Source organism: Lathamus discolor, chromosome 1, assembly GCF_037157495.1.
Source record: "Lathamus discolor isolate bLatDis1 chromosome 1, bLatDis1.hap1, whole genome shotgun sequence".
Taxonomy (NCBI): domain Eukaryota; kingdom Metazoa; phylum Chordata; class Aves; order Psittaciformes; family Psittacidae; genus Lathamus; species Lathamus discolor.
The window spans coordinates 50,132,203-50,159,036 of record NC_088884.1 but is presented as its reverse complement, the minus strand read 5'-3'; the positions used below and the strand labels follow the sequence as shown (position 1 = coordinate 50,159,036).

The 26,834-nt window shown below is 40.1% G+C and overlaps 2 protein-coding genes across 4 annotated transcripts in view; one reads left to right on the top strand and one right to left on the bottom strand.

Moving 5' to 3' along the window:
* Positions 1 to 13,339, top strand: part of EEA1 (early endosome antigen 1) — a 71,787-nt gene extending 58,448 nt beyond the window's left edge. For all 3 annotated transcript variants that reach the window (XM_065670205.1, XM_065670186.1, XM_065670195.1), the window contains 7 exons: positions 5,928 to 6,113; positions 6,553 to 6,684; positions 8,529 to 8,714; positions 9,021 to 9,259; positions 10,724 to 10,844; positions 11,187 to 11,285; positions 12,426 to 13,339. In XM_065670205.1, the coding sequence (XP_065526277.1) occupies positions 5,928 to 6,113; positions 6,553 to 6,684; positions 8,529 to 8,714; positions 9,021 to 9,259; positions 10,724 to 10,844; positions 11,187 to 11,285; positions 12,426 to 12,548 (1,086 nt within the window). In that variant the 3' untranslated portion in view covers positions 12,549 to 13,339. The remainder of the gene's footprint in view (positions 1 to 5,927; positions 6,114 to 6,552; positions 6,685 to 8,528; positions 8,715 to 9,020; positions 9,260 to 10,723; positions 10,845 to 11,186; positions 11,286 to 12,425) is intronic.
* Positions 13,340 to 21,660: 8,321 nt separating this feature from the next.
* PLEKHG7 (pleckstrin homology and RhoGEF domain containing G7) overlaps positions 21,661 to 26,834 on the bottom strand; it is a 29,919-nt gene continuing 24,745 nt past the window's right edge. The window contains exons 15-16 of the mRNA XM_065663984.1: positions 24,532 to 24,629; positions 21,661 to 21,771 (exon numbers count right to left, since the gene is read on the bottom strand). Coding sequence (XP_065520056.1) covers positions 21,661 to 21,771; positions 24,532 to 24,629 — 209 coding nt within the window. The remainder of the gene's footprint in view (positions 21,772 to 24,531; positions 24,630 to 26,834) is intronic.

Sequence of the window (26,834 nt, the reverse complement as noted above, 5' to 3'; positions counted from 1 at the left end):
TCAGCTAATTTAAACAGCATAGATAATTAGGGCAAAGTCTGCTAGCATGTAAGTAACTGCTATCTTCTAGATGATTTAACTAGAATTTTAGTTGTCAGTCTTTTCCCATGCCCTTGCCCCTTCCTTCTTGGCAGACTGTAGGTGTTCAGAGATGTCAAGCTAATAGAAATGGTAGTTTTAGGGACCTGCCTGGAATACAAGTGTCTGAACTTAGTCCTTGAAGTTTTTGATATTCCTAAACTGAATCTATCTGATTCAATATTAGGGTGTAGTGCCTTCAAAGAGGTATTGCTGGCAGCTGAGTCAGTCAGCAAAGGTGTTTTTTTATGTCCTTTTTTTCTGCCTCCTTTCTTCATGTCAGTACTAAGCCAATGCTCCAGTTAGTCCCAGCACATACTGTGCTGCAGAGACTGGCTGTCTACTGGCAAGATCTGTAGCTTTGTCACTTTTCATTTCAGATGAATCACGCTGCAGCTTTGTCTGTGTGTGACACTGTTGTTCTAGGCTTTTCTGAAGTTTATGGAGAGAACTAGGCACATCGGGAGATTGAGTCGTCTGATCTGTTTTAGGTGTCAGCTTCTGATGGCTTCATTGTGTATAAGTCATTGATGGATTAGATTTCATCACTTCCTTTCACCTGTCCCAGTGGCCTTTCACTTCCATCACTGAAACTGTTAAAGGTCTCCTGGCCATTTCAGATAGATAGATAGGCCCATGTGAGCTGTGGAGCTCTAGTCAAACTCCAGGTTCAGGGTTGTTTTAAGAAAAAGAAAAATAACTCCTTTAAATGTAGGCCGCTGGAGTTTTATTCATCTTCCTCCTCCTCTGTAACATTAGATTACCTGCCACATTTCCCTGCAGGTTACAGAGGCTTTACTTTCAGTGTAGCTTGGTTGAATTGCTGTGTTAAATTGTGAAGAACTTCAGCATGATTAACAAGTAACAGTGCTTTAAACAAGCTCTTTCTTATAGTTAGTTACTATAGCATACATATCTCTGTGTGTTAATTTCCTGCAAGGCTCTTAGATCAACATATGGTAATGCAATGACCTGTGAATGCATTGGATGTGCTCATTTAACTGGCTTTCTTTTTGGTATAGTTTTCATGTATGTATCAGTTGTTGCAAAAAATAGCTTCGTTACAGGTATTATTGAGCCAGCTTGATGACCTCTAGTTCTGGCAAGTATAAAATAGGACAGTAGGCATCCCACATGCTTTTGAACTTGAATGTGGATGGTAGCAAAAAAGAAAGCTAGAACTTCCTTGCAGAAAGGTAAAATAAGGTGATGGCGATGTGAAAACAAGACTTGCAAGATGAGCAGTCAGGTAACTTGATTTATTATGTGTCTGTTGAGCCTAAAGGGCTTGAGGAAGATTGAGGTCCTCAGTACTGAGGTGATGTATCAACTTGGAGGCTCTTCGCTGGAGTAAAAAAAAATAGAATTTTTGAGACATATTAATTATGACTAGTGAGGTCTGCTTGCCACCCCTTTTTAATGTAAAATGTAGAAGAGAGAACAGGTGGGGAGCTGACCTTTAATCGTGGATGTGCTGCCTCGCTGAAATCTTAACCTAAAGAACCGGTAATAACTTTTCTTAGGAGGCCTCAGAAAAAGCACATTGGGAAGGCCTCAGCATGATAATGTTAGTCTTGAGATTTGAACATCAAAATGCCACTCAAGTCAAAAGAACTTCATGGTGGAGTTTCACAGTCCAGTTCAAAGTCATTTGTCTGAATGAGTTACTTAATAATTAAGTATATAATCTGAGCCAGAGCTATGGATTTTGATTAAAGTTTGGAACCAAAGCTGATGGGTGGGCTGGGGTTCAGGTTAATCTGAATCTTATTAGTAGGCAATAGTAGAAGTTTTTAACCCTTGTATGTAAGGTGAGCTTGGGTGTCCTTCAGTGCAGGATTTTTTTGAATGGGTTTTTGAGCAACCTGGTCTAGTGGAAGGTGTCCCTGCCTGTGGCAGGGGGGTTGGAACTGGATGAGCTCTAAGGTCCCTTCCAGCCCAAGCCATTCTGTGATTTTTAGTAGAAATACGATCCTCCTGCATAGCTGTGCTGAGTCAGCAGGGTCTGAAGCCCAGCCATGTCAAGGACTGACAACCAGGCTGTACCATGAGATTGTAGCGATGGTAGGTTTTCTTCAGTTAAAAATACTACAAGGGAAAATTTAAATATTCACATGTGGTGTAGCACCATGCTATTGGTGAGGACAAGGTTTCAGTGTGGGGATAGATCATAAAAGGCCGTGCAAGGAGTGGATGGCACGAATAGGGTGGTAGGGCTAGATCCTGACAGGGGATGGAAGGAGATGGACTGTACGCAGAGCACCATCTTCTGGCATCTGCTTGCAATATCACTGTTGAAGTCGCTGGCTCGTCTCGGGCTGGGAGATTGAGGTGTGATTGAGAAGTGAGGAAACGTTTCAGTGAAGTTCGGCAGTTGGAGGTACAGCGTTGCACGAGAGACAGACGCAGAGTGGGAAGCTGCTCCCTGGAGTGCAGCAGCACAGCTGGGTCCTAGTTTCTGGTTCAGTAACAGAAGATCCTTGCTATGGAGCTGTAGTGAGATGCAAGCTTTGAAGCTGTAAGTCTTGCAGAGGAAAAGTGAGTGTTGTGACAAAATCAGAAGTGAGAATGCAGTTATAATTTTATGGATACTATTTGTTGCAAATTTACTTTGGTATAAGTTACCACCAAAGCAGTAACTACACTCATGCATTTTTGTGACTGGAAAAAGAAATCAGGTAGGATTTGAGTGCTTGTAAATGCTATAGTTTTTGATATGTAGAATAAAAAAAGAATAGCACCACAGATCATTTGTGTATATAGATATACACACATATATACATGCGTATATATATAAGATATATGTATTTTTGCATGCACACACACACATAAGCTTCTCTTTTGTGGAAAAGGTATTTTTTGTATAGAAGGGTTAATAAAAATTCAGAACTGCTATTTTTGCTTTGATTTCGAGTTCGTGCAAACATACTTTGTTGAATCCTTCTCTCCTGAGATCTGCCAAGTATCTTTCAGTCTTGGCATTTGTGCTCTTTGTAGTCAGTCCTGGTTTCCTCTGTGTTCTCTAAAAAATGTTTCTTTGCTTCCAATATTGGCATCTCTGTCAGCATATCTTCAGTGGATGTTCTGGGACAACATTCGTGCTGCCAAACCTCAGGCCTGTAAGTCAGGAGCTTAAGTTGCGTATTGTCAGTCTAACCCTTCTTCTTAGGAGGTGAAGAGAGATCAGGTTAGCATCTGTGAATAATTCCATGTGTCTCCTTGTGGACTGGGATCAGGAAGCACACAGACTAAAATGCTCATTTTTGTGTACCTCACTTAGGTGCCTAAGGATCTAGGACCTACCACCCAGCCTGGACTAGTTCTGCTGTTTGTACTGTAATTTACACTGCAACAGACCAAGTTGTAGTGAATCAGGCTTTGATATCTTCTTATCTTTTTATTTATTTATTTAAACTCTGTACCAGTCATCCTGGCATCTGCTTTTATTTACAAAAATAAGTACAGATTGGCATCTTCTGTTCTGTACCTTTTCCTTGAATTCAGTTTTGTCTGTCATCCTGAAGAGCAGTCTCATGACTAAGGGTATCTTGTTGGTAGAACAACTGTCATATTCTGGGAGCAACGGCAAAACTGAATGGTGATTAAATAAGGTAAATGGCATCAGGTTTTTTGAGAGGTGGTTGTATGTTAAAGATGCGATCTCCTCAACAGTCAAAAAACTGGGCTGAATTGCTGCCATAGTGAAGACTGGGCCAGGAACAGGGATAGTCACTGGAATGTTTAACCATGTACCAGAGGATTTCTGCTCATTTCCAAAGGATGCTATGAAGGACTTTTGAGCAAAGCTGAAAGAAAGGCATGGATAGATAGAAGGTTGATTTACCGTTAAAATTGCATTGAATGATTTCTCAGTAGTATTGTTATTAATCACAGCACAATTGAGGCACTTACACATGTAAGCTATAGCATGCTGAATTGTATGCAAAGTTTCAAGACTCATATTAAAAACTACTGACTTACAGAAACATTTGTGCATAATACAGAGCGGAATAGGCTGAATACTAGTTCCCCTTATAAGAAGACTTACATTGTCTTAGTGTAGGTACAGGCACAGTGAGATAGCCTGTACAGCATAGACAATTTGGGGGAGAGAAGTATTCCCTTTGTAAGGCTTTTAATTTGTGTGCCACTATTCACTTCATTAAATTTTATCATCCTGTGCTAACAAATTGGATGTAACCACATTCACTTCTGGAAACAAATTTGAATAAAAGCTGTGGCTTTATGTTTCTTTCTAAAACTGCAGATACTGTTGGGTTTGCCTGTGAAGATGTTACGTGATGATGGTACACTTCCCATCCTTTCTCACTGTTAGGAAAATATGGTACTTCACTGCCCACAGTGGGGGGGAGAGGGCTAATTTTGTTTTCTGAAAGACCCACCCTGTGCTGAAAGATGGAAATTGCAGAAGCACTTCCCATTTTGCTTAAAAAAAAATCTGAGTTAGCACCTTGCTAAGTGTTAAGTAGTGAATCTAATAGCTCAGAAAGCAAATAAAGTAATTTGCAAATTCATTTTAAAAGCCAATGCGAGCTTTTTAAGTGCCACTGGGACTGTTGAAAATGCCATTGAATCAGCAGTGTTCCGTCACTGATGTTTCAAGCTACATCTGACTCTACAGGCAAAATACTTTAGACATTTCAAGGGAGGATTAGGAGGCATCAGAAATCAATTTGGTTTTAAATCAACACAGGAGAGGCTAAAGTATATGCATAATTAAGTGAATCCAAAGTTCTTCTTATTGTTCCTTTTAAAAACACTAACCTTCAACAAGAGGTTTGATTAGGATTTAAGTAAGAGCTTAAAAAGGAATTTAGTATACCTTGAAAGAATATAAGTCCTTATTGGTGCACTAGAGGGAATAAACTTATTACTAATAATAAATATCCTCACATTCTGCGTGATCATAGCGTCAGAGATTTCCATAAAACACCAATATTTTGGAGGAGTGGAGGCTGAGTTTAGTTATTTTTCTTTCTCATTGGTTCCCTATGAAAGAACATGCTTCTAAGCAGAGCTAGTCCTTCCCTAAGCCTAAGGGTTAAAAAGGTATAACCTCCAGAATATTAACTCAAGCAGAACCCACAAATTTGACTTTGTTGTGAGCAAATAGAATGAGCTTGGGTGCAACTTTTAGGTTGTTTGTTGGGGCTTTTGTAACTCTATAGAGATGAATCCAAGGTTTTTTTCTAGCTAATAGGGACAGTTGGAGGCAAATGAAAATATAATCTGCAGTGGATTTTGAATGGAAATTTAAATTTTGTGTTTAAAATGCCAATGCAACTGGGACTGAGATATTTTACCCTGATACTAGCATTTTAGGTTGTACATTTCATGTTAGCATTTAAAAACAAATTACAATTGTCCTAGCACTGGCTTCACTAAGTCATGGGTAAAAAATAGCATTGAATGACTTTTGAAATCTTCAAAAGTATAGCTTCCCTGCGGCTTAAGTAACAACTGTCAGAGTTATAGATCAGTTGATTTGCCCAGAGAACAAAATAAATTCCTGTGAGCGAATTCAAGTTTGTCCACTTTTCATCAGTTACCTTTCATTCTCTGCCTTTCTGTATGTTTTCACCTTTTTTTCTGTGGAAAGATGCAAGCTGGAATATGTACAATATTGTACCACCAAATTGCTGGTGGAAGTGGTACTGGGGTAGTTTCTTTTATTTAGGGTAACCTTGTGACCTAGAAGTTTCTGTCACCATTTGAAGCTAAATGGTGCACACTAGGTAACATGTTTTCCATGTGGAAAAAATTCGGATACTTGAGTATCTGAAGTTCCTATGCTGATAGATAATTTGCAGAACTCTCTGTGTGATTAGTCCACAGAAGAAAAACTTGCTCTAGCTCAAGAAGAATTGGTTTCCAGCAGAAATCGAATTGCTAGCAATAATCAGCAGATTCAGGAACTGAAGAAAGCAAAGTCTACACTGGAGCAGGATGCATCAAAGAAGGAGCAGCAGCTGGGTGAGAAGACCAAAATGTTACAGGATCTTCAGAATGACAGGGTAAATGTCTTTTGACATCTTCACACGGACACATACGCCCCACACTGACACTCTTTACTAGATTCTGTTACATCTCTAACCAAAGGACATATGGGGGGCATAGCACTGTTGTAATGCGTGGCAATGGCAGTTTTACTGAACCTTTGGTGCAAAGACTTTTAACAGCAGTTGAAGCGAATTTGGTTTGAAATAGGCCGTTAATTTGTTCTAAGTGGCTAGACAGGTGAAAAAATCTTATTGGTTTTAAATTTAGAACTTCAAACATGCCGCTAATTGTTTGCGCTATGAACTGTGGATAGAGATATGTGGCAGTTGTTTCCCCCTAATTACAAAGTCTCTAAGTAGGTTTTGGGCCCTGGATGTTTTTTTGTTTGTTCATTTACTTATTTTGTGAACTTGGAAGAAGTAACTTTTCTAACACTTTCTATTTCTCTTCAAGATTTTGAAAGAAAAAGACTTGGCTAATGAGAAATGTAAAACAACAGAGCTCCAAGAAATAAGGAGTAGACTTGAAAAAGAAAGTGCCAAGCTGGGTGAAGAGCTTAGAGCCTCCAAGCATGAATTTGAGAAGGTATATTCAGACAAACTGAGTCTTTATGTGGTTTTTTGTCTTATAAGAAATATGTGCCTACTTGGTAGTTGTTATTTGTAATGGCTTTGCAAAGGTGGTTGCTGTCAGTGTCAGTATTACAGGTAAAGGAACCAAAGCCTAGATTTCATTGTGGTTCCTGAGCAATGATGACTTCATTAGTGTTAATCCTGGAGCACCGGTGCCCAGTGTTCTTGGCCAGGTGAACCACACAACTTGTTTTAGCTTCAGGATGGGTTGTACATCCTGGCTTTTCTTCTGCACCACTGTAGATTCACTGGGCATACCCTTGCTCAACTATTCTGAAGTGCAGAAAAGATGTCCAAAAGTGTCACAAATATGAAGTTTCCCAGATATTCCAGGCACATCTGGTACTTATCAAGGATGTGTGGTAGAGTTGAAACTCCCTTGATGCGCTGTAGTTTCTTAAAATGTCTGTAAAAGTCACAGTCAGGGAGGAAACAATGTCAGGAGCCTCATAAAAGACTAACTCTCTACCAAAATCATAACAATCAAATGAGCTCTTTGAAGGGTAAAAGTTTGGAAGCTTTAATTAAATAATGTTCAGTCTTCTGTAAAACAAACCTTTTCTCACCGCATATTACGTATTTAAGTTTTTAGTCTCTGCAGATACAAACACTCCTGAAAGACTGCAGTTTGTTTTCCATGTTATAGTATTAGAGTTATATTTGCATCTGTTACGTACATGGGGTTTAGGTTGCTTTATAAGTATAAATGAAGGTACAGTCCCTATACACTAATAAAAAGAAAGTAACATGATACCTTATGAGTTTCAGATGTTATTTTGTTCTCCAGTGTTTAGAAACTGGTCTCTTATTTTTAGATAGAAGTCTGTACTTTACATCAAGCAATCTATGCCCAGTACCTTCTTGGATTTGGGGGAAAGGTTACTATAATTCTCATCACTCCTAAAATACTTATTCTAAAGAAGAAAATTTATAAAGATGTATATAAAATGTGTGCACACCAGTGGCAGCTTAATAGTCATCTCTTGATGTACATACAAGCAATCAGACTAAGCCAGAAAAAGTCTCCTAAAGGCCTATATTCTGTTTCACATCTACCAAGGAGTAAATAGGTATGCATCTATAGGGCATCCTCCTATTCTCAGGATATGTTCTCTCTCTGTCTTTGGTTTTGTTTTAATTTTGATTTATGGAAAACTGGCAGCCCCTATGAGTCCGTTTGTACCTCCATGCTTGGCTGTGTAATTTTAAGATAAATGATTGCTATAAATTGACTATTTTACTTCAGGATTTTGTTATATTTTATTACAGAAGAACACATAAAACTAATATTTAAAGGCAAACATATCATCCTGCTTACTTAAAACAGAGGGTCTTTATTGGTACATTTAAGACTAATAGAAAGTAGCTACCATCAATGTTAGGTTTTTAAGTTGTCATTACAATGCCTTTAACCTCATTATTGCAACTAGAGAACGATGGGAAGTAAATTTTAAAACACTCTGGAAAATGACCGTGGATGTCTCATTTCAAAGAATTGCATAAAATAATCCAACAGAGCTTCAACTGCTTTAGTAGAAATATACAGTAAATATATTTTATAAATGAATGTTGTTCATAATATAGGTAAAAGTTTAAAATCTTTGATCATGAAAATCATCGATACTTTATAAAATTAAAAAAAAAAAAATTTTGTGCTATAAAATTATCATTTCTTCCACTGATAAAACTAAAATTATTTCTGTCTTCTCCTTGGAAAGAATTTACAGTAGTTTTGAATTTAAAATCATTTACACTTTCAAAGTTGCTACTTTAACTTTGAGCTCTGTATCCTAACAGGAGGTGGCAAATCTCAAGGATGCAAACCAGCTATTAATTCAACAGAAATTAGAGCTGCAGGGCAAAATAGATAATACTAATTCAGCTCTGGAACAGGAGAAAAAAACCCATCAAGCTGTCAAAGATCAGCTGAAAAAGAGAGAAGAGGAGCTGAAGAAAGAATGTGTGGAAATTGAAGCTAAACTGGTTAGTATGTTAGAGAGTATAAGACTGTTATTTTGTGCACATGCCTTTGGATTCTTCCAGGGACAGAGAACAAGCAAAGAGTTGACTTTAGTTTCACATTATATTTATTTTTAAATGACAAGGTCAGAAATCTTTGAGGCATTTAAGGATGCGGGAGAATTCAATAGGATGACAGCCTTGTCTAATAGAGTTTGTTGATTAAAAGTAGTGATTCTAGTACAGTAAGTTTCCTTGCCTTAATTAAATGTAGGGAATAGGGAAAGAATACTTGGAAGGTTGTTTTTCATTGTTCCATTGTTTTCTTAGCATGCAGAGCAAAAAGAGAAAGAAGAAGAAAATAGGAAACATGAGGAAAAGGAGACCAAACTCACCATGCAGGTCACAGCCCTGAATGAAAACCTGGCTACCATGAAGAAAGAGTGGCAAAGCAGTCAAAGGCGAGTGAGCGAGCTGGAAAAACAGACAGATGATTTACGTGGGGATATTGCTGTCTTGGAAGCAACGGTGCAAAATAACCAGGATGAAAGAAGAGCGTTGCTGGAGAGGTAAGCTATGGTCATGGCACATGTGGAAGTATAGTTTGGGAAATGGAAAGCCTCACACTACAAACTTGTTTCAGTTGACTCAGGATTCCCTGTGCGTGCTTTATTTTAATCTGCTTTTGTTCCTAGTGTGTGGGCTGTGGGTGCAGTTTCCAGAATGCAACATTCTATTGTCCCTGACAAAATACAGCAAGGGGTGTAGGGAATAAACTGCTCTTTGTGGGCTTTGACAAGGTGGCTATTTTGTAGAAAATCAGGCAGGCATATCAGGACCTTATTTATCACCAAAGTCACACTTTGTGCTCAAAGATCAACACCCATCCATATAAGCCATCTAAATCTGTTGGGCTCCTCTGAACTTTGAAGTGTGTAGGTTGTGGCTTCTCATCTGATCTGCTGTATGAACCTTACAAGGTCTTGCAGAGACTGCTTCTCGTATCTGAATTAGCTGTCCTTCTCCATCACTCCAAGGCTCCCCTGCCTTGACTTAATCAGAGTAGGTGTACTAGTCATCCAGAAGCCTGGAAGAGACTTCTAAGTGCCTCCAGTAACAAGAATTTGTTTAGGCACTTATAGGTATGCCCACTGCTCAATGTTAGGAGTTTAAATATCTAATTGGATTAGATAGGCTAAGGTTCACACAGGAGGCATTTTCTTCGGCCTGAAAACCTACAGTCCTCTTTTCTCCAGTTCTGCCCTTGTCACTGCAATAGATTTAAATGTTAGGTAAGCAGAGTACCTTTCCTTCAGGCAGCAGGAGGCTGGCAAGGCAGCAGGACTTACCTGAAAGCAGTGATTACAAAGGTAAAAGAAACACCTGTGAGGCAGGAAACTTTATTTGTCCTTATTTCCTGACATGTTTGGTGAAGGCAGAATGGAAAACATTTTTGAATATCATCAAGCTTGCTGACTTGTTTTTTGAAGAGTAGGCCTTGGGAGAGCATGGCATCAATGCAAGAGAGATCCTCTTTCTTTGGCAATCCCTTGCCATACTGTTCTGAACTCATCCAGTAGCTGTTTGCAGCTTGGCAGGAAATGAACCTTTGAAATTTGGCTTTCAACAGCTAACAGAATTTCAGCTGGTGGGAGGTGGCCTTGCTAAAAGGGTTCTTTTCTGCTCTGTTGTCTGTCCTAATCTTCTGCAGCTGGTTTGCAAGAGTGTCCTGTTGCACAGGGGTACATATTGGGGCTTGCTGTTGATGGACTTCCTTCAATAATGTCCCTGGGTTTAGGAGTAATTCCAGGTATTAATAAGCCACAGATCCTTGGGAGCAGGGCCGGATAATCTTAAACTGATTGTTACAACAGAATATTTTTCCAGTCAGGGCATCCAAGAACTTTTCACAGCAAGGATATTTTTGGCTGAGAGCTACGAGAAAAGCTTCTCAGACATGACAACCTGCCCAAAGGAGGCAGTGTGTGTTGCTGTATATGCTTTGAGCTGACTATGTACTATTTTTTCCTCAGGTGCATAAAAAGTGAGGGAGAAATTGAAAAACTTCAAGCCAAACTTCTGGAAATGAAGAAAAAGCTGGACAACACTACTGCTGCAATGCAGGAACTTGGCCGAGAAAACCAGTCATTACAGGTATAATTTGATTTGAAGCAATTAAACCTGTTGACTCTCTGTGTGGGAACTTATGAGAATTTTCAGAAGTTTGTTTCAGACTGGTGGAGGGCTACTTTCCAGAGTGATTAAGATGTTATGCTTGTTGTATATGAGGGCCATATTGCTGTCTGTGGGTTATTAAATCTGCTTATAGTTCTGAAAGTCAGGTTTTCTCTCTGGACAAACATAAGCTCTCAGTATCATGGCAGAAATGGTGCTTTTATACCACACTGGGTAGTGTGTGCAGTGAAAACAGAGGAAATTAGTAGGAATTAGGTAAGCTTTTTAAAAAACAAACCTTTTTGTATATCTTCTATATAGATCAAACACACCCAAGCTCTCAACAGGAAGTGGGCGGAAGACAATGAGGTACAGAACTGTATGGCCTGTGGAAAAGGCTTTTCAGTGACAGTGAGAAGGGTAGGTGTGTTTAATTGTCTGTCTGTGGGGATTTTCTTTTTCTATTGTTTTCAGACTCTTACATGGGATACAAACTTCAGAAAATGACCTTAATAGTGCTGTGGAATTCATCTCTGAATACAGTTATTGCTTGCAGTGCTTTAAATAGTAAAAATAAAGTGTGTGGAACTTACTTTATTCATAATTCTTTTGCAATTTTAACAGTATCAGTTTATAAACAGTGTAAAAATAGTTCAATCCCCTAAGTGAACAAGCAAAATTACACTGTTGTCAAGGTGTTTACAGTGAACTTATTTATAACCAGGCTGAACTGCATTTACAGATATAAAAGGAATGTGTATTTGTTGAAATTAGATATAGAATCATAGAATCATAGAATAGTCAGGGTTGGAAAGGACCTTAAGATCATCTAGTTCCAACCCCCCTGCATGGGCAGGAACACCTCACACTAAACCATCTCACCCAAGGCTCTGTCCAACCTAGCCTTGAACACCGCCAGGGACAGAGCATATATATGTGAAAACAGGAGGCATCAACATATGTTGGTGCTTTGTGACTATATATTTCTAAACACTAGCTAGACATGGAACAGGAGAATCAACTGGATATGTTTTAGGTCAGACCTTCTTTGGCAGCATTCCGCTGCTGTCAGGGTATGCTCCATGAGCTAGATGAGGGATACCTGTGAGGTTCATTTTTGCGGTGCTTCCTGGCTTGGTCTTAGGCGGCTCTCCCTGTCCTGCATTATTTCAGTGGTATTCTTTGGATAGTCTTTGAACAAAGGCTGCTGGATCCTTTGAATCAAGGATACTTTTCAATGTGAAAGGAGGTGGTTACATGTAAGAACATGTTTTATGTGACCAGAACAAGTCCAAGAGGAGAAATTTAAGAGGAGGGTGAACTTGAACCAGTTTATTTCCAAAACTGGTATAGTCTCCCGACTTAGTGAAGTGCTTCTGAATATTTTACTCCAATACCCTTTAGAAAGAATTTACTCTTGTGGCCTTCCATGTGCCATGTAACTACTATTTAAATAGTCAAACTAACTTCTCAAACGTGAGACTTTACTTGACATGATAGTGATCTCTATTGGTGATCGATGCATTGATGTTCGGCATATATGTTTTTTCTCTTTTGCAGCATCACTGTAGACAGTGTGGAAATATCTTTTGTGCCGAGTGCTCAGCAAAGAATGCCTTAACTCCTTCTTCTAAGAAGCCTGTCCGAGTCTGTGACACTTGCTTTAATGACTTGCAAGGATAACTGGCTATCGTGAGTGACAAAGAAATGTTACACTAAAATTTACAATTTCTGTCAATGCACTTCGTTCAGCACTCAGACTACTATTCAGTTTGGACAATGATTGTAACACTTGGCAAAATTTAGTATATTTTAAAATGTTTATCGATACCAAGTAAAACTATTGTATTTTTTGTGAGACATGGGCTCAGATCATCCATAGCTTATTGCCATTTATCTTGAAAAGAGCTTCTATGTCTAGATTAGAAATATCCAGTTATTTGTAAATAAAGTTTAAACAGAGGAGTAACAATGTATTTTTTTATCTTTTATTTTTTTGTTCAAGAGAAACAGCTTTTATGTGACATTGTAGTTTATTCTTGTTTCCTTCAAAGAGAAAGGAAGATGCAAAAACTTGTGAGGATTTTATGTATCAAATGTTGCTGTAAAAAAAGCATAACTAATTGTTGCATTTAATTGCATATCTGATGTTCTTTATAACCCCTTGTGATTTTGTTTTCTTTCTATCTCTTTGGTTCTAAGACTTTTCTCTCTAAAGTTTGAACTGCACAGTGAGGGTAATGGCTGGACTCAACTCCAAGTCGGTTTTATTTGCTCACTTAGAACTTGTTGTAGTATCAGCACCTGAGTCCTTATCCAGCTACAGTGCTTGGTTACTGGAACATCTTTACACATACTGTATTGCATAGTCTGTGTGTGTGTGTCTGAGAGAGAGTACATGTGAACCAATGATGAGACAGAGTTTAGTGGGCATTGCAGCAATATTAAATGATAAATTACAATATTCCATCCTGTATTGGTTGATTTCACTTTTACATATTTGTTTCATGGATTTTAAGATTCCAGAAACCCTTATATGTGGGCTTTAGAAAGCAAACGAACAATGCTGGCAGTAGCCTGTAGCACATATCTCCCTGTGCCCTTACTGTGGAAGCCCTGGGAGGTCGTTGAGGTTCTAAGGGACATCCAGACCTTCCATGCTAGGTATCCTGCTAAGAAAAAGTCTTTGGGACTGCTGCAAATGTCTGACCTTTTCTTCTGTCCCTTCTTCAGCTTTTAGTGGAAGACACTGAACTCCTGCCACATCTAACAAACCTCAGTTTTGTGCTCCATCTCATCCCATTACCAGTGGGTTTTAAATGTTACATTATATGACAGTCTGCTTGGAAGGATGGTGTGAATCTCCTGTTACTAGCTTAGTTATAGCCAAACAGTTCTAAATAAGAGGGCAATATATGTGTCTTTAGATATTTATTCATACTTTTTTTACTGTAATTGCAACACAGATTCCTTGTAGAGTTCATGAAGGCACCAAACTTCTTTTTTATCGTGATTTTATTTACACCTGTTCATTCTTGCCTGCCTCTCTCTGACTTTCTTCTCTTTGTGTCTGGTATTTTAAAATCATTAAAATTATTTCTTCTGAGCAGGGGTTATGCCTTCTAATATTGAGGGACTGTTTGTCTTAAACACTCTAGTAATTTCCCCACACCTCAGCCTTCCTACAGAATTTAGCCAGCTGTTTAGAGAAAAAGACTGTATCCTGATTCCTCTACTTATTGCCTGCGGTAAGGACCCAAATTCTGTCACAACGATGGAAGCTCAGCCATCATTAGGCAGGTTCATTTGCTTTTATCTATTGACAGCTCTGTATGTGAATGAAAAAGAGTCTCTCTGATGAAAAAAAGCCTAGTCCTGATAAACTCTTCTGTTAAAAAACAACTTAATCCCTCTTCTCCAGAAGTAGTGATCTACAAGTTTCATGTTTCTTCTTAGTTTACCTGTCTGGTTCTACATTTGCAGCCTAAAGGAGTCTTCCTCAAGAAGTTTTCTTAATATTACATTCTTATTTCCCAAAAGCCAGCTGGATTACATAACTGGTTCTCCTCATTGCAGAAGAGTTTTGGATGCTGTTGTGGTTTATGTGAAATACTGATCTGCTTTTCTGGTTCGAACTTGAGAGTTGCTTGCTAAAAAAGAGAAAAATGCTGCAACGATTCCATATGAACAGCCCCTGGACTCGCTGTTTCTCCTCATCAGTGTAACAGTTTGTCATAAGAATCTTTTGAATAGAAAATATGAACAGATTCTCTGCTCTGGGAATTGTTTTTTCTATATATTTGTTTATTGGGAGAATCCGAAGAGTTTGCCTTCAAGCCTTTCTTTGTCTGACACATGACTTCAGAAACACAGGAAGAGACAGTCGTGCTCCAGTGTAGATGTGCTCTGCCCTGTTGGGTAACACAGAGAGCCTTGTGCTGCTTTCAGGGTGAAGGATGACCATGTGGAGCAGAAAGGATTTGGAGAGGGAAGAGAGAAGCTTCTTGTGACTTCACAAGGACAAAACACATGAGACAGAGGAAGATGGAAATCTTTTGTGGGGAGCTAGGAAAATGGTTTAAAGATTCACTTATGTTCAGGCATTTTGCATTTTAGTGAGAATATGTGAAAGATGAAGAGAGAGCCCTGCAGTACAAAGGAAGTGGTAGAAGCTCTAGTAGGCTTGTTCTTAATTCATCCTTTTGAGATGCCTTTGTGTAAAGACAAGCAGAGTCACCTCACAGCTGCTGCAGAAGCAGTGTGGTTGGCTAACCACAAATCAGACCTTGGTCTAGAGCTCTTCAGCTTCAGGGGTGAAACCAGCTTGATTTCTGCAGATTGCTTTTTGCTGATCAGTTTATAGGACCAAGTTTTTTGAGGGAATGGAAATGCTTTCCAAATACACATCTGTAGAAAGAGGGATTGTTAAAACCTGAAGGAACAGGGGTAACTAGTACCTAGAACAGGGGTAGGAGCTTTCATGTTTGAGCTTTGAGTCTGCAGCAATAAGTCAGGATTGCTACAGTTTTTAAATGGAGTGAATTTATGATTCCATTGCTGAATCATCCTGCTTTTGTGCTCAGGGTTCTTAGTGCTGGTCTGTATCTGTTGACACGTTGATGGTATACTAGATCCTGTAATGCTCTTGGCCTCAATGTCAGGTTGGAAATTGGGTTCAAGCTCTGTAAAATGACTATGAGATACTAAATAAGGGAAATTAGAAGGTGAAAAGCTTTGTATTTATAAATCTGCTTGCAGAGTCTGACACATTTGATGGACATGTATCAGTAGGAACGTAGGTGTTTTGTTGCACTGCTTTGAAATATTAATAATAGGAAAACCTAGTAAAAAGCTTGGTAATTTTGACCACGCTGTGTTAAAGGTTTCCAGATGAAATAGTTTAATGTACTGGGTTTTTTTAGACCACGGACACAGGAACAGAGGGAGAAACTAATAAAATGTCAGAAGAGATTATTCTTGGAACTGGAGGACACATAGTGGTGTGTTTCAATGTCTCTAGAAAGAACCAGATTGCTCTCATTCACTGAAGAGAGGCCATTATAGAGCAAGAGGTGGAAATGACAATAAAACCAGTGCTCGAACCAGTAGGTGTGTGGTATCATCAAGCTGCCTTTGATTGCTAGGCACTACCATGGCATCAGGAATGGGACAGTGAAGTGTGGGGTTTGTTCCTGAAACTCTCCCCCCTGCAAGACACTCCATCCACATTCAGAAGTGCTGGGGAAGCATAATATGAGAGACCAGCTGCTACATGGGCTGAGACAAGCTACAGAGGCAATCCAAGTGTAAAGCGTCTTGTTAAGGGTGGGCAAAGCTCTTGAACTTCCTGGAGACTTCATCTCTTTTCCTAGTCAAAGAATCACAATCCCTCATGTTGTTGCCTCCAGAATGCCAATCATACAGTTCTACTCCCACCTCAGGTCAGCAATTCATACTTATGTCCTGCAACCCCTCTGCAGGCAGGTAGCTTTGCAGAGGTCAGGGGCAGGCTTTTGATCTTAGCTGGATGTGCTTTACTGTTATTTATTTCTTCTCCTCTTGTATTCCCTACGGTAATCTTCCCCTTTCTGCAGAGGTTGAACAGAAAGGATAAAATTAATGAGTCACGGTAGGAAAGTTGCTCTCTGCAGATGAAGAGACAAAAGGAATTTTCAGCTGCAGTTTCCAGCAGAGGCAAGAAAGAGGTTTAGCAGGATCTCATTTTTCAGCTGGTTTTACTCTCTGGCACAAGAGTCCAAGGCTCTAGGGTACCGTGCGTGTTTATCCCTCTCTATTTGGGAGGCATCAAGTAACGAAGTTGCCAAGGTGTGGAGCACTAGGTACACGAGAACAACGAATAACTATTTTTGTTGGTCTTGGGACGATTAAGATTATTTGTGAATCCTCACTTGGAAAAGCTTTCTTAGTGAAGCAAGAAGGGTTTTGGGAGCAGAAACATGAAGTAACCTTGCTGTGTTTGTATTACATGAGCAAGAACAATTGATCTCATGCTAGATGTAAGAGAAGTGACATTCCTAAAGAAGGGACCTGGAAAACTCAGGTACTTTTCTGGATTAATGTCAGTTAAACATCAAATGGAAACAAATGGTTGTTGGAAAACTTTATAACTTATTATGACCAGTATGTAGTGGCAGATAGAAAACTGCTGGAGCTTAAGTTCAAATAGAACATAAGCTATGACAAGAAGAATGGTATAATGGTTTGAGTATGTTGAAACTGAGAAATTACTCCTCCAAGTACCACCCCTCCCACTCTCATATTCTTGGAGGACTAGGAAACAGCACTGTCATTTGCACTATGCACTTTTTGCTGGCTAACTGAATATAATCTACAGTAAGTGGAGTGGCATACTTCACATTGCATGTGTTAGCTGTAATCAATGAACAGAAAGTTTGTCTTCAGCTGGACTTCACTGTATTACATTTGGCCCCTTGCTATGTAAGGAGAATTGCACTTGTAATTTCTTTGTACCAAAATCATGATCATCATCTGAGAGCACGTGTAACAACAAAACCCATGTAATCACACACACATTTTCTTTGTAGAGCTTCATTTTAAGATTATTAAATGAGAAAATGTGAATCTTGTGTATTTTCAAGGGTCTTTCCAGTTGTGCACTTCTTAACTTTTGAAGTCTTGACCTCAGCATCCCTTCTAGGATAAGTTTAGAACTGTTGTCTGACCACGGCCTTTCCAAAAGCACTAAATGATGTACTTTTCAGACCCAGCAATAACTGGATAGTGAAGTCCTTGCCACAGAAACTCAGTTTTGGAGTGGGTGTTTTTTGTTTTTTCCAGGGGGCACTGAATAAAGAGGTTTGCATCTTTAGAGAGAACATAAGATGCCACTTAGGATCACAGTACTGAAAAAGATAGGTACTAGTTAAGATAATAAACTCTGCCTTTTGTCTGTAGCTCACTACACACACACTATGCACTCACTGTGCAACAGATACAGGAGCATCTGCTCATTTGAAGATTACTGAAGCCCTGCTAACCCTTTTAGATCAATGTTACACTGAAAGCAGAATCCTGGTAGGCATGTTTTCCAATTTTTCCTCCCCCTATGACCTAAACTAAAACCACATTCATCTGCCTTTCTTGGGTAAAGAGGGCTGGGAAATAGTGTTCATTGTTATATGTCAACAGGCCAGTGCTGGCAGGTGCAGGCTCCTGCTGGTGGCTTTATGGCAAAGTGCTCTGTATCACACTATAGCTTGATTCTGGGCACCAAGGGGATGTTTGAAAGAACATCTCGCTGGGTTAGCAAATACCAGAACTTTTTATAGTAATGTGTCCAAAATGCTGCTTGTATAGGATTTGTCACTTTTGTAAGAAAAAGAGAAAAAGTCACACAAAAAAAAAAAAAATCATAACCCCCCACCATTTGATGCCATTACATAAGATTTCATTTAAACTACCTCTCAGTGTGAAATTCAAACATTAGGTAAGTTTAATAAGGTTTGCTCACTGTCGTTATGTACAAGTTATAGTAGATGCCAAAACTGCCACTGTCACGTTATGTACAAGTTATAGTGGATGCCAAAATTGCAAAGGTTTATCACCAAAAAGGAACAAAGTCTCTTCATTTAATGTGTTTGAAAGTATTCCATTGTTTCAAGTTACTGTAAACTCTGTATTCTTTTCACTTCTGTAGTTCCAATCTTGCAAACTTCAGCTGCGGGACAGGAAATAAATCATAACCACAAGCTGTCATAATTATGGTCTGCTGGGTGTAAGCAATTTTGTATGCAGCTTTGTCATTCACCAAATGTACCATTAGTTTAGTCTTGTTTTTTCTTCAGTACTGTAATGGATGCGTGCCACAAATTACATGGTCTTGTTTGCCTCTTTTCTCAATTTTAATGATCAGTTTATTATTGCAGATGTGAATATTGCTCATACAGCTTGATTTCTGTATGACTGCATAAAATATAGATGGGAAAAGTTTTCAGTTCTTACCCAGTATTTAGACGTAATGTATTATAATAGCCTTATGTTGCAGTTTTACCTACGGAGTACTGCACTTCTTTTAAACTGGATCATACCATCTTGGTAGGTGTATGTAGATTTTTTGCATGAGTGTGTTTTGGTTTTGTTTTTTTTTTTATTTGAAGTTCCATTCTCTTAAGTTCTACTTTCAGTGTGTGTGTTTACTACTTGTGATCATGTAGTTGTGCCTTACATTGTGAAAGAATATAGTCCAGTGTGCACTGTAATTCCTGAACTCTGTGATACGGAAGGCGGCTGTGGATTTGGATGAGGAGATGACACCATGCATCAACCGGTTCTGCATAAACTATGATGAAATGTTACTGAAATGTTTTGGGTTTTTTGTTTTCTAACCTGTTAAAGGAATGACTAATGACAATAAAAAAAAAAAAAAAAGAGAAAAATTAGACCTTTCTAATTGACCAGTTTTGTCATTCAGAACTACCTTGCCCCATTTCAAGATAGCAAAGCTGCTTTGAAATGGAGGATATATCATTCTACAAATGACCTGTTGGGAAGCCGCACATCTAAGAACAAGCTAAATGCTCAGTTTCTTAGACTTGTGGGGAGATGCAAGAAAAGTTTTCACATTCCTGAGGAGGCAGTGATAATGGCTGTGTTTCAAATCCATTTTCTCGGAGGTTAAATTCTGAGTAGTTTTTCCGTTCCCAGTAACTGCAAAAGGCTGCTAAGTATCCTACGTTCAAGTCACTGTTTGTTCAGCCATTGCATTCAATGCAGTTGGACAATTGGCGTAACTGGAAGACTCAGAAGTAGCTCTTGTTTTATTTTTTTAGGCTAATGAAGGGCTCATTTGTGAGATGGAAACATCTTTCAGGGTGGAACTGTATTGCATAGAAGCCAGGTGATTGATGTGTGTGAGACCAGTTCCTTAACAAAGCCACTATTGAATTATGGGGCATTCACAAAAAACTGTGTTTTACTATTGAAGCAGATCTTCCTTGCAGCTCTGTGTAGACAGTGGAAAAAGATGGAGAAAAGAGGTCTCCTTCCCAACTTGGGAAGTTAATTTCTGCCTGAAGCATCTTTGTCTTCAGACCACAGAACGACCTGTTTAGCTTGCGTCTCCCTGAAGACAGCCTATGTTTCAAGGTACTGTGAAGTTCTGGTGAGGCACTAGTAGTGGAAGGGGGAGGGTGTGATGCAGTGTGAAGCTCGGCTTGGGATCAGGAAGATTGAGCACAGCTGTGTAAGTTGTGGCTAAGTGCTTGCAGATTGTGTGTAGCCCTGCAGCAGATCTGCTGTCTCCACGTTTTTGCTCTCCTGCCTTACACATTCACCACTTGGCACGGAGCCTGAGTGGCTGTTCCTTTCCCAGGAAGCTGTGACAAGAACTTGCCTACTGCAGGTACAGGGAAAAGCACAGGGATGTGTATCGCAGTGGCCTTAGGCTGCATCTGGAGAGTGCTCAGCCGGGTGAGTACATACATCTATACAGCCTCCACACAGTAGCTTGCATGTACTGGTGAACCAGTGGGTAAAATGTACAACACATCCACGTGGGTGTTGCTGGGGAGGAGTGGGATTAGTGGCAACACTCAAACTCATCAGTAATTCAATTGTGTAGAGGTGAATGCTGGCTCCCCTGTGAATATTGTGAACAACTGGAATTGCACTGTTGTTCAGCATAGCCCTCATCTGCAAGGCTTCTCTGTTCCATTCCCCCTGAAGTAATTTCTGACTCTGAGGGGATATTCTAGTGGATAACTTCACTGATGAGGAGACGAGTTGATTTGGGACAGAAAGAGGGAAAAGTGACAGTCACCAGGACTGGCTTTAGGGAAGTCTCCCTTTATGGCTAATATCAGGAGATTAGCCAAGGCTAACCTGGTTAGAGCACCCTTCCTCCATGGTAGTAACCTGCGCAAATGTTGTGGCAAGTAGTTTCAGGCTGTTCTGTGGGTCTCTTCCAGTACCTCAAAAAGAGCGAAAAATAAAGTGACTAATGGGCACACTTCTGCTACGTGGACCACAGATCTGAAATAGCAGTGAAGGATTGAACGGCTTAATGCAAAAGGAACACTCAAGTTTCTGAAACAAACTTAAAAGGCTGCAGTGGGTGTAAAAAAAAAAAAAATGCATCATGACAGATCTGCTGTTAATAAAGTGGTGAAAAACCTCAGGTAAAAAAAATGCAAATAAAGCAGGGAATCATTGCGCTTCTTTCTTTTTATATATCCAGTAGCATCTCTGGTTTAACTGAATGTTATATGTAATTGTGACTTTTTCCAAAGAAACTTCAATAATTTCGTTTTAAAAGTTGAGTCAACACAACATATGCTTTCACTGATCTCATGCTCAAGTTAATGGAAAAACATCTTGTGATATTATAATTCAGTTGGTAGAGAGCCATAACTGTCAGCAGCTATGGCTACACAATATTAATTTAATGAAATTTGTTAATACAGTGTGAATGCTCTCAAAATAACCTTTCTACACTTTTCTCATGAAGGTATTCTCCTCACCAACATAGGTGTTTCCACTATCCTGCTTTCTAGGAAATGACAAGCTGTATCAAAGCTCCCCTGGATGGCAAGAGCCTTACCCTAGTTGAAGCAAAGGAGCCTTGAAGAGTAATACACTTACTGCAAGGCACATTTCACGCCTTCAGTTTATCCCTACATTCTGTGATCAAAACTCCTTACACCTGCCTAGTCAAGTCAGAAATCTGTTAGCTTCGGAAACTGAAGGCATCCTGGAAGATATAACTGTGTTATCACCACAGTAGTCTTCCACTGCCTCTGTCGGTGCTGTGCTGACATTATTGAATTCCAGAGGATTCAGCTGGGAGGCAAAAAGCAGCGCTTTTTTTGATTTCATGTTGCTCGGAGTAATTGGAGATTGCTGTTTCTATCTGTGACATCCATGTTTTCTGTAGCAGGAAAAAATAAGTTGTAAACCAAGATAATAGAAAAAAGTTCTAGTAATTGAAACAGATAGATAAACCACCAGAGTTTTATTTAGCCTTTCTTCAAGGCACGTGCTCATGATTCCTGAACTGAGCATGGATCCTCTCAGAATCAAGGCTCCCAGTTGCTCAGGTCACTCACATTGCTGGAGTCAGTGTCTAGGGCCAGGGATTTCCAGTGAAGGCTTGTTTCCTTTTTGGTTGGAAGGTAGGGGTTTAATGCTCTGTTTGCTTGTAATGGTGAAGCTTGCTGCAGGCTATTTCACTCTTTTTTGTGTAATATTTGTTAGCTTAATCCTGCCCCTGCGGTTTGGGCTTCCTGTTCCTCTGATTAAGATGGCCCCAGTACTATCAGCATCACAAATTCTGTTCCTCTCTGAGATCTGTCATGTGCTGCCACATGAATTTCAGTTTCTAGAATCATGCTGACAGCATTCATCTCTGTATCTGCTGTCACCAAGATAAGAGAGCAGGGGGTGATGGCTGGAGAGATGGATTTAAAGCAGTAACTTCCTTCTCTCTGTGCTAGTCCAGATGGTCTGGGTCACAGAAGCTGAGTTGTCTCTGAATTGCTGTGATTAGACATTACAAATTAGTTGGCAGCAATGCAGGCTTAAGGTATAGCTGTGCTTCTCCCATCCCAGGGTTTTTATTTTGCTTAGTCAGGAGCTGCTCTCCTGCTGTAATGCACACAGAGACACTGAGCTTTGATGCGAAGAGTAGAAACGCATGAAAAGGGCCGGCCTCATACTTCAGGCTATGCTGGGGTTCATACATTTTGTATTGACCCATTTGGTTGGTTTTTGTGTGTGTTTATACCCTTTATGAGTTAAAAACATCACTTAGAAAAATAGAAAGCTAGAGATAAATTGAATGACCTACAGGTCTAAGGGGTCCCAGCAGAGGACATGGAAGAATCTGCATGTGCCTGGCAGAGCACAGAGCCTGCCTTTGATGCAGGGTGGTTGCTCTGGCCCCTCTGGAGCTTCTGGCAGAGGAGGTCTGATGTGCGGTGTGGTGGTGGTGGCACAGCACTTTGCCAGGCAGTACTGGGCTCACAGGAATCAGGATTAAAGCTGTTGAGCTTCTCAAGGCTCAGAGAGAAGAGTGGGGGAAAGGGGGTAGAGAATGGAAGGCAGGATAGTGGTATGGGTGGGATGAGCAACAGCAGCATATTTCAAGTCTGTATTTTCATGTGTCTGCTGAATATTTGGTCTCTGAGAAAGAGGTGGGAATAAGGCATGGGATTCACTGCATCAACATTCAATGCGCCATGTGTACTCCCCACGCGGCTGGTAGAGTGCAGTATTGCAGCAAGAGGCAGGTGGACAGGGTGAGCCTGGGCCTCCTAAGGGAGCTGAGAGCCAAGGCAGACACTGCACAAAAGCTGGAGATCTAAGAGTCAGCCCTCTGCTTGGGATGAGTCAATGGGAATATGACACGTATGGCTTCAGTTTGCTGTCTCCCTTTTGACATAGCTTAGCCAGCTTGAGGCACTCGTTTGCCTCAGGTATACTTAGCTCCCTGTGTACTACTCAGCAGTATCATAGAATCATACAGTAGTTCATGTTGAAGGGACCTTTAAAGGTCATCTAAACCAACCCATCAATCTTACCCAGATCACCTTCCTTTGTGCCTTGCAGAATCACATCAGCTACACCCATGAGCTCATCTTGGCTAGCAAAGCTTCTTTAAAAAATATATTGATCATGCTGAGATTTGGCTTCTTGGAAGCTGAAATGAGGTAATTCACTTCATTCAACCAGTGATGGGAAGTCTACCCTTTCCAGGGCTTAGAGCACCCCGAGTCAACAAAATGGGTAATGCCACTACATCCAAGTGAAAAGTACCCTTCACAGCAGGGCTCTCTTCTCTGATAAGTGACTTGGGAGACATTGAGAAGATGGGAGCCACCTCGTGTGAAGGCAGCTTTAGAAGGGTAAGGTAATATTTCAATTATAGGAGAAGGTAGCTCTTCTTGAATAGGTATCTATAGGATGTATATCTATAGTAGATACCTGTTCCAAGTACCAACAAACATGGAAAGAATTCACTCATTGCTTTTCTCTGAAGAAGTCTGTCTACTGTTACTTACTCTTAAGAATTAGTATTGTTGGTTGTCAAATTTGTGTGCATTAGGTACTAGAGAATGAAATTCAGCTTGCAGGAGAAAAAATATACTTATGTGAAGTGTCTACCACACTTTCAGATGTTACATGCGGTGCTATTACTAGAATGTGATGTGGTGTGAAAATGGGGGTAAACTTATGTTAACGGGGGAATGAATCATACCATCTGTTCAACCTGAAATTGCAAGATGTGTATTGTGCATAGATGAGCATGCTACAGTTTTCTGATCCGAGTACTACTACTTATAAGCTGGAGGTTTGTGTTTTGGTGTTGACTTCTCTGGAGGGGCTGTCTTCCTTTCTGTGGCACAAAAAATGCCTGTTTTTTTACCAATCAGAAATTACAGTGTTTTTCAACAAGAATATGACCTGCTGCCAGCCCTGATTGCAAATTGGTATGTGTTCAACAGCAAAAATCCTGTAAGAAATGTGTGAGGCAGAGCACTGGGTTGTTATTTTGTTTTGGTCTGGTTCTGTTCAAATGTCACAACTGTAGTAGATTGTTATCACAGCATGGCTGCTTTCAGGCTGCAATCCTCTTCTAGGGAAAGTGTGGTTGTGTAATTAGGGAAGAAAAAAATAGTGTGCTACTTACCTTAGCAGCCTCTGTCTGAGCTTGTAGCAAGAAGACTGCTATGCACTGACGGTACCTATTTTCATGCTGTATTAGGAAAGCATTTCGCAGGCTGAAGACTGTGGAAAAATATGAAGAGGTGACAGAAATTCCCTTGTACAGCTGTCAGTCCAACCTTATATCCCGTTGTCTGATTATGATTGAAGAAATGATATATGTAATCATATTTCATGATTCTTAATAGGCAATGCACCCTGTTAGGGTTAGTTTTCTGTTGTGCAGGAGGCTTTATTTCCAAAAGCTAATCCTGCTTTAATTTCTTTTAATGATTTTACCATTGTACAGCTATGGTGCTTTTGAGTCTAGCTGAGGGTCATTAAGAGAAGTTTCCACACAAAATGGACTCAATCTTAACTGAAATTAAAGAAAAACAAATATCAGAAATTAAAGAGAAAGGCCCCATTTTAATTTTATTTCAAACAGGTCCATACTACGCCTGCCAGGTAGGGAAATGGCTGCACTTGGACTGATGATGGTGGGCTTGGGTTCTCCCCATATCTTAAATCCACAGCCGAATGTTAAAGGGAAAGTGATTTCCTAATCAGAAAATATGTTTCTCTTATGAGCTTCAGATATGGGTTCCTACTATTACACTTTACATGTAAGTGTAAATCTCTTGTACAAGGTTTTGGCATCTGCTTTAGGGTAGCTTCCGAGGATTATAAGGACACCATTATGTCTCTTATCCCTCCACTGATATGTGGAGGCTTCGGGCTAGAATTATCCTGCATGATTGTCATCCTCCTGCCCATTACCGAAGGAGTACTTCTATGACATTGCAACATATATAGTTTTTTCTAGTCTATGTATTGAGGTACATTTTTTTCCAAAGTGAGATCAACCCTCAGCGAAAGCATGAATGCAAAAGTACATGTTAGATCAAAATCGGGGTTTCTTTTTTGATTCATGTGATGGGTCACTACGATCACTACAAGTCAGATGTTGCCATTTCTGAGAACTGCCACTAATAGCAGTTCTAATCTTTTACTGCCACCAATAGCAAAATTCTCCTGAGACTGCAAACGAATTGGCAGTGTTCCCAAAGGTCACACATTCCTGATAATATTTTAACGTTATTTTTTTCCTGCAAAGGGGTATTTTCCATTGGCAATGAAAGTTTTGCTTACTGTTTTACACAAAATGGTGGAAATCTGGGCTGCAAGCTCTCTGTGGTCATTTTTTCTCATGAAATGAATTTTTATTGTACATCACTCCAAGGAATTCTGTATTAGGATGGAGCTTCCAAGGTATTACAAGACTATAGGTAAGTAACAGAGATCGCCATAAAGAGACAGAGACTTACAGACAGAGACTGTAATAAAGCTGGTAGGAATATGTGGAAGAGAAGTCAGGCAATGAGGTCCTGTGTGCAGGGAAGGGCCGTAGCCAGTGGCCAGAGCTTGGGCTGGGATGCAGCAGGTAACTTTGCCTATTCTACTGCTGGATCACGGGGACCTTGGTTAGAAACAGAAATCTCTGAGCTCAGGAAATACGGACTTGGAAAAAAAATCCAAAAATCTTATTCCCATCTCCGTTATGGTGTTTATGGCCAGTCATATACGGCCGTATGGACAATGTAAAGGGTGGCTGCGCTGCCCGCAACAGCACCCAGAAGCTGTCAACCTTGCATCTAGTCTGGGCTTAGGCAGGATCGTGGGGCTGCCCTCCCCTTGGTGAGAGGTGGCCACTGCAGTTGCTTCTTTTCTGCTGGGTTGGTAGGGAAGACTTGTTAGACAGACAGACAGTGCTTGGAGCACCTTCTGGAAAACGCTATTATTCCCTGTTCATCCCCTTATCGCATCCTGATTAATTTGCCTTTTATTGCCTACCTTTATTTCCTAGCAGTATTGATGCCGAATACTAAGTAATCTGGTTGAATATATTCCAAAGTTATAATGAATTTTATGGGCTCTAAGTTTGTTTTCCATATCAATTGATTTTCTACGGAGCACTCTAGTTCCTTGAACTTTTCCTCTCAGTCTTTAGGATTAGGATGGCTGAAAGGCCCTGGAGCCTGCAGATTTGTATTTCTCTTGTTTCCTTTTGATATAGGAGGCTCCTGGGATCTGGGCAGTGTTAGACTGGAGTGTGTGAGAGCCTGAAAGAGTGGCTCAGACCAAAGGGAAACCTGATGTTTCATGCCTGCTCCCTCACCCAAGCTCTGATTTGTGACTCCAGGGATGTTGTTTTGTCAGGGTAAGTTTGGTCGCTCTCTGTGGAGGTCAGTCCTCCTCCATACCTCACCCAAGGGCACAGCAGCAGTT